General features: G+C 50.8%; 1 protein-coding gene across 1 annotated transcript; it reads right to left on the bottom strand.

Annotated features, from left to right (window-relative positions):
* Positions 1-736: 736 nt before the first annotated feature.
* C4H19orf25 (chromosome 4 C19orf25 homolog) lies at positions 737-5777 on the bottom strand. The gene is made up of 2 exons (XM_043465593.1): positions 5406-5777; positions 737-2173 (listed from the first exon to the last, which is right to left on the bottom strand). Exons 1-2 carry the CDS (start codon positions 5533-5535, stop codon positions 1947-1949), a joined length of 357 nt encoding a protein of 118 aa, XP_043321528.1. The 5' UTR covers positions 5536-5777; the 3' UTR covers positions 737-1946.
* Positions 5778-11323: the final 5546 nt, after the last annotated feature.

The raw sequence follows: 11323 nt of genomic DNA, 5'->3' as shown, positions 1-11323 counted from the left end.
CTTCTCAAATGGGGGGGAGGGGCTGCAGAATGCTGCACCCCATCATCATAGGCGAGCCACCCCTGGAAATGGAATGCTGCCAGCTTGCCAAGCTGTGGGGGCCTGGAGTGGAAGCCCCCGTACTGAGTCCCAGGCTGTGCTCTGGCAGCTGCATGCCTGCTTCCCCACGTGGGCCGTGGGGAGAATTCCCAGAGCTACCTCTGGGTTGAGCATGTCGGCTGCCATGACTGGTGGCAGAGGACCGTCCAGGCTGGCTGCCCCTAGCCATTCTCTCTACAGGCAGGGGCAGGGCCCGAGCCATCCCATCCTGTCCAGCGCTCACCCTGCCACCTTGATCCATCACAGCAGCGGCCCACGCAGCCGTTGGGCTGGTGGGAGCCCGAGACCCTGATTAGAGTGGCTTCCTGGAGGAGGCAGTGCTGGCCATTGCTGGACAATCAGCCTGAGGCCAGAGCTTGGAGGAACAAAGTCCGAGGACCCCAAACACTCCTGTGAAGCCCTGACCCAAGAGACATAGGGCACCCAGGCCAGACCTCAGCCCAGAGGAGATGGACACCACGAGCTGGGTGCTGACTTTGGGGCACTACCTCACCACGCTGCCGCAGCCTGAGCCTGGTTGTCTTGGCTTGTCCCCCTCCCCGCGTCTCCATCCCAGGTGCCCCAGGACACCTGTAAATACGTACAGCCCCCACCCATAAAGCCATCACCTGGCGGAAAGAGGCCGCAGAGCCAGGCGTCTCACTGCACCTTTAATAAACAGCTGTTGAATCGCGCTCCAACTGCCTGCGCCTTAGTCTCCAGAGGGGTGAAGCAAGGTGGGGGTCAGGAGGGGGCTTTGCAGGCCTTCCATCCGGGTCCATGTGCTGCCTGCACAGCCTCACTCCCCACAACCAAGTGTACTTGAGTTTGACACAGGGTTTGTTGTGTGCAAGAGTGCCCTCCCTTGGATGAGGAGGCTGCTCGGTGTCCACTGCTGCTACTGGGGCTGCATCCACACTCTCTCAACACCTGGGCCCCCAAGTTTCCAGTTTTAGAGTCTCTAGGTGTGAAGAAGACACCTTTTCCTCCTGGGATATGCGAGGTCTCCCTCGTCTGCTTTGCGGAGTCCCAGCGCCGCCCTGAGCTTTTGGGACCCTGGAAAGGAGGGGCCCATGGGGGGACTGTCGTCGGAGGCGCTCAGTGGGCTCACCACCTCCTACTGGTCTGCTGCTCTGGTCTTCACGGGACTGGTTTTTTAGGGTGAAAGCCCTTTTCACGGTCCTCACCTGGCCCACCGCCCACCTATCTGCGGGTGAAGGTGGAAAGAGGAAGGGCACTGGGTGAAAGCCGGGGTGGAGACTGACTACCACGTCCTCTCACAGTATCCCCATGTGACTGAATCCCACAGGTGACAGACAGATAAGAGCCTGCCCTGGGGGAGCACCCAGGTCCAAGATGGGGAGCCAGGGGCCCCAAGAGGTGGCACTCACCCTGAGAGCTACTGCTCCTCACACAACCACAGCCACTATGGGCTGGGGAGGACACTGAACACCCCCACACTCTCCTGGAACCTCTGGGCCCCCCTCAATTCACATGGGGATGGCAGAACCAGAGGGGTGGGTCCCACCAGCTCAGTCTGATTGGTCAGTGAAGCAGGGTCGCCAGAGGAAGGGAAGGGAGGATGGATTGACGGTCCTGGACCCCGGGCCTTGAAGGAAGTCCAGTCTGGGCTCCTCAGGGCAAGAGGCCTGTGCACAACCTGGATCCCATCCTCAGGGAGGGGTCTGTGTCCAGTGAGGCCCCACACCGACTGGGCAGGCTGTGTCCCCTGGGGTCTCTGGGTGCCAGGGCATACCTAGGCTGCAGAACAGAGAGCCAGAAATCTTCTGGGACCCAGGGGCCAGGTGTCAGGTGAGGTGTGCCAGGCCAGATGCTGAGTGGAGGACCCGAGGTTCTGGTGGGCGGGGTTACCCCAAGGAGGCGGCTGCTGTGCCAGGCAGAGCCACTTGGCCCACCTGGCTGATGTCCCGCTCCAGCTCCTCGCCCGCCTGCTGCAGGTCTGCACGCTTCTGCCCCAACTGGGCACCCGCCTGCTGCAGCCGCTGGTTCATGGCCACATAGATCCGGCTCTGGAGGTAGAGTTGCTCTTGCTGGGCCTCGGCGTCCTCGGCCCTCCCAGAGGGGCCCAAGGCGTCTATGGATAGGATACGGCAGCATCACTGCCCGTTAACCAGAGGACTCAGTTTACCCTCCAGAGAAAACAATGGACTAGAGGGGACAGGTCACAGGAAAGGCTGGATTCCACTGACCCACAGTCCCTCCAAGGGGTGGGTCCTGGCTCCTGGAAAGGGCTCTGACCCTGATCACAGAGCACAATGGCTCTCACCAGCACTCTGAGCACTCAGGGAGATGGGAAGAGGCCAGGACGCACACTTCCCAGTGACCACACTTCCTAAAGGGTACAGGAGAGGGGGGGAGTCAGGACAGAAAAGGCACAGGCTCCAGGGTCACATGGACACACATCAAGGTCCTCCTTGCTCTGCCTGGTCCCCTTGTCCACAAACTGGCCAGAACCTCTGCATTTGATTCAAGTCACTTTACCACCTGCCTAACACCAAGGTGGGAAAGGCCAGACAGTGCAGGTGCACACAGAGGCGGACACAGGCCAGCAGGGGAAGCCCCCTGCTCCATGAATGGCCCCAGCACTGGCCACGCCTCATGGCCCCAACCTCCAAGTGCTGGGGACCTAGGCCTGTGATCCTTAAGCTGGGGCTCAAGCAGCCACCAAAGACCCAGCTGTGGGCTGTGGATAAATAGGTGCTGTGGTTCCTCAGGCGGCCCCATCCAACACAACGTTCCAGGCGACAGAAACATCCCCAGCTGAGCACCCCAGCACAGCAGCAACAACAAGGATCTCCTGAGCCTGTAAAATGTGGTCATGTGCAGCAAAGAATAGAATTTTTACTGTTACTTAATTTAAAAACAAATTGTCCGACAGCCACATGTAAGTCAATGAAGTTAGAACCCTCTCTCATACCCTACACAAAAATAAACCCAGAATGGCTTAAAGGCCTAAATATAAGACATGACACCATAAAACTCCTAGAGGAGACCACAGGCATAACATTCTGACATAGATCTTACCTATGTTTTTTTAGGTCAGTCTCCCAAGGCAACAGAAATAGAAGCAAAAACAAACAAATAGGACCCAATCACACTCACAAGCTTTTGCCCAACAAAGGAAACCAGCAGCCTACAGACTGGGAGAAAATAATTGCAAATGATGTGACTGACAAGGGCTTGATTTCCAAAACATACAAACAGCTCATACAACTCAATATCAATAAACAAAACAACCCAGTTGAAAAATGGGCCAAAGACCTACATAGACATTTCTCCAAAGAAGACATACAAATGGTCAAGAATCACACGAAAAAATGCTCAGCATTGCTAATTATCGGAGAAAGGCAAATCAAAAACCACAATGAGGTACCACCTCCTACAGGTCAGTATGGCCATCATTAAAAACTGTACATTAAAAACTGGACTTCCCTGGTAGTCCACTGACTAAAATGCCATGCTCCTAATGCAGGGGGTTGAGGTTCAAACCCTGGTCAGGGAACTAGATCCCACATGCTGCAACTAAGAGTTCGCATGACACAACAAAGACCTGGCACAGTCAAATAAATAAATATTAAAAAAAACAAAAACAAACCAAAACTCTACAAATAACAAATGCTGGGGAGGGTGGAGAGAACAGTAAACACTCCTACACTGTTGGTGGGAATATAAGCTACTGCAGCCACCGTGAAAACAGCACAGAAGTTCCTCAAAAAAACTAAAAACAGAGGTACCATATGATTCAGCAATCCCACTCCTGTGCAAATAAATCCAGATGAAACCATAATTCAAAAGAACATGCACCCCAATGTTCACTGAAGCACTAGTTACAACAGCCAAGACATGGAAGCAAGCTAAATGTCCACTGACAGATAAATGGATAAAGAGAAATAAAAAGGGTATGGTAAGAAAAAAAAAGGATATGGTGTATATACACACAATGGATTACTACTCAGCAGTGAAAAAGCACAAAAATATTGTCACTTGCAGCAACATGGATGCAACTAGAGATTACCATACTAAATGAAGGAAGTCAGAAAGAGAGAAATACTGTATGATGTCACTTATTTGTGGAATCTAAAATATAATGCAAATGAACTTATCTATGAAACAGAAACAGACTCAGACATAGAGAAAAGACTTGTGGTTGCCAAAGGGGAGGGACAGCAAGGAAATCAACCCTGAATATTCACTGGAAGGACTGATGCTGAACCTCCAAACTTTGGCCACCTGATGCAAAGAGCCGACTCACTGGAAAAGACCCGACTCATTGGAAAAGACCCTGATGCTGGGAAAGATTTCGTGCAAGAGGAGAAAGGGGCAACAGAGGATCAGATGGTTGGATGGCATTAGCAACTCAATGGACATGAGTTTCAGCAAACTCTGGGAGATGGTGAAGGACAGGGAAGCCTGGCCTGCTGCAGTCCATGAGGTCACAAAGAGTTGGACACGACTGAGCGGCTGAACAACAAACACAAAGGGGAAGGGGGATAGTGGAAAGAATGACTAGGAGTTTTGGATAACCATACGCAAACTATTATATACAGGACGGATCAACAACAAGGTCCTACTGTATAGCACAGGATTTTCAATATCCTGTGATAAACTATAACGGAAAAGAATGAGTATGTGTAACTGAGTAACTCTGCTATAAAACAGAAATTAACATTGTAAACCAACTATAATTTAAAGAAAACAAAAAGACACAAAGAGAACCCCCCAAAAAAGTCCCAATGTGTTTCTCACCTTCTGATATTCCACAAGCCTTATACTGATCCTCTCTACTCACTAGAATGGCCTGAGGACAGGCACTTTCATCTTTTTTTTTTTCCCTTTTCTTGGCTGTGCCACGTGGTACGTAGGATCTTAGCTCCCCGACCAGGGATTGAACCCATGCCCCCTGCAGTGGAATCGCAGAGTCCTAAGCGCTGGACAGACAGGGAAATCCCAAGGACTTTCAACGTTCAGATATCACCTCACCACCTCAATGATTAGAATAGAACCTGGCCCATAAGAGGTTCTCAATAAGGTTGAACGAATAAACGAACCTCATAGAGAACACAGTATTCAGACTACAACTGTATGTCGGACCCTGCAGTCACTGTTTTCCGTTTATCTTCTGAACAAGGGGTGGACACTCTTTCTCTGCAAAAGGCCAGACCTAAGTATTTGGGGCACTGTAGGGCCAGACAGTCTCTGTCCTGACAACTTAACTCTGCCAGTGCGTCTCAAAAGCAGCCAGGTGCTTCCCTTTTTGCTGGGGTCTCGGGACTGCCCCTCCCCTGCACGACCCGGGCTCCCCCTACCTTCCCGAGCCAGTGCGGTGAAGACCGGGTCCTCGGCGGGCGCCCCCCGCACGTCCTCCAGGATCTGCTCTACCGTGGGGGGCGCCGGGCGGGTGGGCAGCACCACGCGCTTCTTGGCCTTGGAGCCCATCCCTGCAGGCTGGAAAAAAGAGCGTTGACCGCGCAGTTCTTGCCACCCAGCAAACTCCTACACACGCTCCGGAGCCCCGCTCCCGGCGAAGCCGGTACTGCCTCGTTCCTCCCAAGGCGGAACAGCACGCTGTCTGGGGCTTCAGTGTCCGGCTCCACTCAAGACAAGGTTCCAGGAGAAACTCCACCTGGTCGCGATACTCAGCCGCCACAGCGGCCGAGAGGCCACTTCCGCTTCCGGTCGGCCGGCGGGCCCGCCCTGTAGGCACGTGAGGCGCACTTCCGGCCTTCTCGGGTTCCCGCCCGCCGCGAAGCCACCCCCGCCCCCCTTTAAAGGGGCCACGCCCGAGAGAGTTTCGGTACCTCTGGACCAGAATGGGTGGGGCATCCCTGATAGCTCAGTTGGTAAAGAATCCACCTGCAATGCAGGAGACCCCGGTTCGATTCCTGGGCCGGGAAGAGCCCCTGGAGAAGGGATAGGCTACCCACTCCAGTATTCTTGGGCTTCCCTTGGGCTTCCCTTGGGCTTCCCTTGTGGCTCAGCTGGTAAAGAATCCGCCTGCAATGCAGGAGACCTGGGTTCGATCCCTGGGTTGGGAAGATCCCCTGGAGAAGGGAAAGACTACCCACTCCAGTATTCTAACCTAGAGAATTCCTTGGACAGTATAGTCCATTAGGTCCCAAAGAGTTGGACAAGACTGAGCAAGTTGAAGTGGGGTAGTGGACCAGAATGAGGAAGGAAGCAACATCAGCCTCCTCGCGCAGGGCCTAGAAGCACAAAGGGTGGGCGTAGGGTCCAATGCTGGCTTCTTTCACTGCCTAACAAAGCATCCTCCAAGCATCCTCCAAGCCAGTCTTCAACAGTACAGGTTAACAGTATGTGACCCGTGAACTTCCAGATGTTCAAGCTGGATATAATAAAGGCAGAGGAACCAGAGATCAAATTGCCAACATCCATTGGATCATCGAAAAAGCAAGTGAGTTCCAGAAAAACATCAACTTCAGCTTTATTGACTACGTCAAAGCCTTTGTGTGGATTACGACAAACTGTGGAACATTCTTACAGAGATGGGAATACCAGACCACCTTACCTACCTCCTGAGAAATCTGTATGCAGGTCAAGAAGAAACAGTTAGAATCAGTCATGGAACAACAGGCTGGTTTCAAATTGGGAAAGGAGTAGGTCAAGGCTGTATATTGTCACACTGCTTATTTATCGTATATGCAGAGTACATCATGTGAAATGCCAGGCTGGATGAAGCACAAGCTGGGATCAAGATTGCCGGGAGAAATATCAATAACTTCAGATACACAGATGACACCACCTTTATGGGAGAAAGCAAAGAAGAATGAAAGAGTCTCTTGATGAAAGTGGAGAAGAGTGAAAAAGTTGGCTTAAAACTCAACATTCAGAAAACAAAGATCGTGACATCCAATCCCATCAATTCATGGCAAATAGATGGGGGAAACAATGGAAACAGTGAGAGACTTTATTTCGGGGGGCTCCAAAATCACTGCAGATGGTGACTGAAGCCATGAAATTAAAAGACACTTGCTCCTTGGAAGAAAAGCTATGAACCTAGACAGCATATTAAAAAGCAGATCTAGTCAAAGCTATGGTTTTTCCAGTAGTCGTGTATGGATGTTAAAGTTGGACTATAAAGAAAGCTGAGCACTGAAGAATTGATGCTTTTGAACTGTGGTATTGGAGAAGACTCCTGAGAATCCCTTGGACTTCAAGGAGATCAAACCAGTCAATCCTAAAGGAAATCAGTCCTGAATATTCATTGGAAGGGCAGATGCTGAAGGTAAAACTCCAATACATTGGCAACCTGATGCAAAGAACTGACTCGCTGGAAAAGACCCTGATGCTGAAAAAGATTGAAAGTAGGAGGAGAAGGGGACGACAGAGGATGAGATGGTTGGATGGCATCACCGACTCGATGGACATGAGTTTGAGCAAGCTCCGGAAGTTGGTGATGGACAGGGAAGCCTGGTGTGCTGCAGTCTGTGGGGTTGCAGAGAGTCGGACAGGACTGAGTGACTGAACTGAACAAGGCATTTGAGGCCAAGTTTTCTGCAAAATGGGGACACGACCTCCAACCCACATGGCTATCATGGGAACACAAAAGGTGGCAGGCACACAGGGAGCACTCAGTAAATGCCAGCTGTGCCAGCCCCACTGAGGTGACCAGGGGCGCAGCATTCGCGTCTGGGCTCTCCTCCAAATCCACGTCATGGTCGCCTCTCCAGTCTCTAAAATCCCTCCCCTCAGGGTGGGGTCATAGCGCTGGAGGCTGATCTTGGCCTCTCCCCTCTTAAGTAGGGTGGGAACACCTGCTCAGACCAGGGAGGTTTTTCTGTGTTTAGGCAATTTTATAGAAAGTAAGTTAAGGCTTCCCTGGTGGCCTAGCGGTAAAGAATCCACCAGCAATGCAGGAGACCACCAGAAATGCAAGAGACTCGGGTTTGATCCTTGGGTCAGGAAGATCCCCTGGAGAAGGAAATGGCAACCCACTCCAGTATTCTTGCCTGGGATATCCCATGGACAGAGGAGTTTGGCGGGCTACTGTCCTTGGGGTCGCAAAGAGTTGGAGATGACTTAATGACTAAACCACCACTACCACCACCTACCAGTGGTTAGGATTCCTTGTTCTCTCTACCGAGGGTTTGGATTCAGTCCAAGGTGGGAGAACTAAGATCCTACATCCCATAAGCTGCTCTGGCGCAATAAAAAAAAAAAAAAAAAAGCAATTTACATAATTTACAAGTAGTAGTATTAGTAGTATTAGTCAGTCATGTCAGACTCTGCGGTCCCATGGACTGTAGCCCACCAGGCTCCTGTGTCCACGGAATTCTCCAGGCAAGGATACTGGAGTGGGTTGCCATTTCCTATTCAAGGGGATCTTTCGGACCCAGGGATTGAACCAGGGTCTCCCTCATTGCGACCAAATTCTTTACCATCTGAGCCACCAGGGAAGCCTGCAATACCATAAAGTCTACCTCTTTAAAGAGTACAAGTCAGTGTTTTGGGAATATATAGACTGCCGGGGTCCAGCCTCGGCAGGATCCAGGGGGTACCCTCAGGATGAATGGCGTCGGCGAGAGAGAGAGAGAGAAAGAGAGAGAGAAGACACATGAGACCAGCCTTGATAGGGCCAAGTCTGCGAGGGAGAGAGAGAGAAAGAGAGAGAGAGTCACTACAGAGTCTGGCAATCTTTTATTTTTTACCGTGGCTTTTATACCCTAAGTTAGTACATTTCTAAGGGGAAGATAGTTTAACATTATGTCAGCTTGTCCTTCACAAAACCAGGGTGTTTTCTGTATACTTCTTTGTTTATGAGGGTCTTGTACATTATCTTCTGGCCTTGGGGCCTATTAACATTTTATGCAGGTCAGGTGAATGTAAACCTATTTTCTGTTTCTATGGTGACCTTAACTGAAAGGTAGCAGTCTCACAGGGCAACAGTACAGAATAGAAGTATAACCTTGTTAACACAAAAATTAATCCTTCTGCAGAAGTGGTCAGTTGCGTATATCTGAGAAGTTTACCCCACACAGACTCTGCAGCTTCGGTGAGGCAGCCTCTGCCTAGCACTCCTGGCTGACAATTAGCAACTGTCTCATTGGTACCACACTAGGGCTAAGCTCTTATTTTTCTAGATCTATAACTATACTAACAATGGTTTCCATAACACAACCTTAGCACATTAAGAGCAAAAACACAGCAAGCAAAAAATACCAAGGGCATAAACGCATTTGCCAAACAAACTAAAACTAAAATACCAAAAAAAAAAAAAAAAACAAAACTAAAATACCAGCAAAGGAGTTTAAATTAAAACACTCCTTTCATCCTGGATAATCTCATAAAATACCACCACCTGCGAAACTTATTGATTAAAGTTCTAAATTTATTTTTATTTGGGAAGAGATTGGGGAAGGCCTTCTGCCTGTGTCACAGAAATTAGGGAGTAGTCTATTGAAGCAAGCATCAGAAAGACAGATATCATCTTTAAGGTGAGCGCCGGCGGCAGCTTTTCGAAGTCCCTGAAAATCTGATCTGCCTTGCCTGTCAGGTTTTCTCCCTCATCACCTTGTCATGGGTAGGGTCTCGTGTGTTGGCTCCCGGCAATAGACAGTGGACGTTTCACATCAGCGGGATCACACACCCTGTGTTCTTTTATCTCCTGCTTCTCTCACTGAGCATCGTGTTCTTAAAGTTCATCTGCAGTTGTCCAGAGTGTCAGTGCCCCTCTCCTTTTCATGGCTGAGTGATGCTCCCGGGTGTGGAGGGACCACCCTGCATTTATTCATTCACCCACGTTAGTGGACATTCAGGTTGCTTCCACATTTTGGCTGCTGTGAATCATACTGCTGTGAACATCCTGGCATAGTTGTTTGTGTGAATGTATCTTTAGTTTTCTTGGGCATTTGCCTAGGAGTGGAATCACTGGGTCCTTCAGTAACTTCATGTTTGTCTGTGGAACTGTTTCCCAAAGTGGCTGCCCCAAACTGGCATGATTTGGGCACTTACCGTATGTCAGGCCAGAAAACTACTTTGGATCCTCAAGAGTATTTGGTGAGGCAGGTGCCAGGTTTAATGCTGTTGCACAGGTGTGGTCACTGAGGCTCTGAGAGGGAGGCCAGATGGCTCTGGACTCACAGTCTGGAGCTAACTCTGGAAGCAGGGGCTGAGCTGGGTGGGACTCTAGGGGTGTGGCTGGGACTTTAGAGGTGAGGGCAGCTGGCTGCTGCTCCTGCTTACAGTGGGTCCAGCTGCAGCCCTTGACCTCATTCCCATTACTTTCCAGCTTGAGGCTGCCCAACCTGAGCCTGGTGGCTCAGCAGGTGCCCAGGGTCCCTGGAGAGGAGTGTCTCTGGGGCTCCTGCAACAAACCAGGACTGCCTCCATGGAGTTCAAATGAAGCCTGTGGTCAAGGCACAACCAGCCTCCACTTCCTTGTGGAAATTGCCTCTCAGCTCTGAAAATCAGAAGGAACGAGGAAAGTGTCCCCACCCCATAGATATGTGTGAGGACAGAGGAAGGACTCTCAATAGCTCCATCCATGCCCTCCCTACCCCAACCCCACCCTCCCTGCACTTTGGGATCCTCCTTCAGTTCCAGAGAGGTGGAGAACCCACTTTCCAGATGGGGAAGTGGAGGCCTGAGGGAGTAAGAGCATTGTATCTCCAGTTCATCATTCCCTCAGCCTCCCAAGGACCTCAGAAAAACAGAAAAGTGCAATTATTGGAAGCCGGTAGACAGGCCGTGTGGGTAGATCTGCAATTGTCATTTGCTGCTCACACTCCTGTTAGTTCTCAGCCTTAAAGAGAAACTCATGCATAAGGATGGAAAAGGTGGGACTTCCCTGGTGGTCCAGTGGTTAAGAGTCCGCTTTGCAGTGCAGGGGACACAGGTTCAACCCCTGGTCCGGGAAGATCCCGCATGCCATGGAGCAACTAACCCCATGTGCCACAACTACTGAAGCCTGAGCACCTAGAGCCTGTGCTCCACAGCAAGAAAAGCCACCACAATGAGAAGCCCATGCACTGCAACTAGAGAAAGCCTGTGTGCAGCAATGAAGACCCAGTGCAGCCAAAATTAAATTAAAAAAGAAAAAAAATTTAAAAAGAAAAAAGGATGGGAGAGCAGTAAGAGCAGGCCAGGACACTTCCAGGGCTCTCAAGGCTTTGCCACAGCTATCATTCAGGAGCCCACCAGCCCCCACCCCCCAGGGCATGGGCTCTGGACTCCACTGACCCCGACCCCTTCTCCAGGGACAGACATG

Source organism: Cervus canadensis, chromosome 4, assembly GCF_019320065.1.
Source record: "Cervus canadensis isolate Bull #8, Minnesota chromosome 4, ASM1932006v1, whole genome shotgun sequence".
Classification (NCBI taxonomy): Eukaryota; Metazoa; Chordata; class Mammalia; order Artiodactyla; family Cervidae; genus Cervus; species Cervus canadensis.
The sequence above is the reverse complement of the archived record's forward strand: the minus strand, read 5'-3'. Positions and strand labels throughout refer to the sequence as shown.

Coding starts and splice junctions, on each gene's coding strand:
- C4H19orf25 (XM_043465593.1), bottom strand. CDS start 5,535: ATGGGCTCCAAGGCCAAGAAGCGCGTGGTGCTGCCCACCCGCCCGGCG. Junction 2,174..5,405: donor CACCGCACTGGCTCGGGAAG/GTAGGGGGAGCC, acceptor TCCTATCCATAG/ACGCCTTGGGCCCCTCTGGG.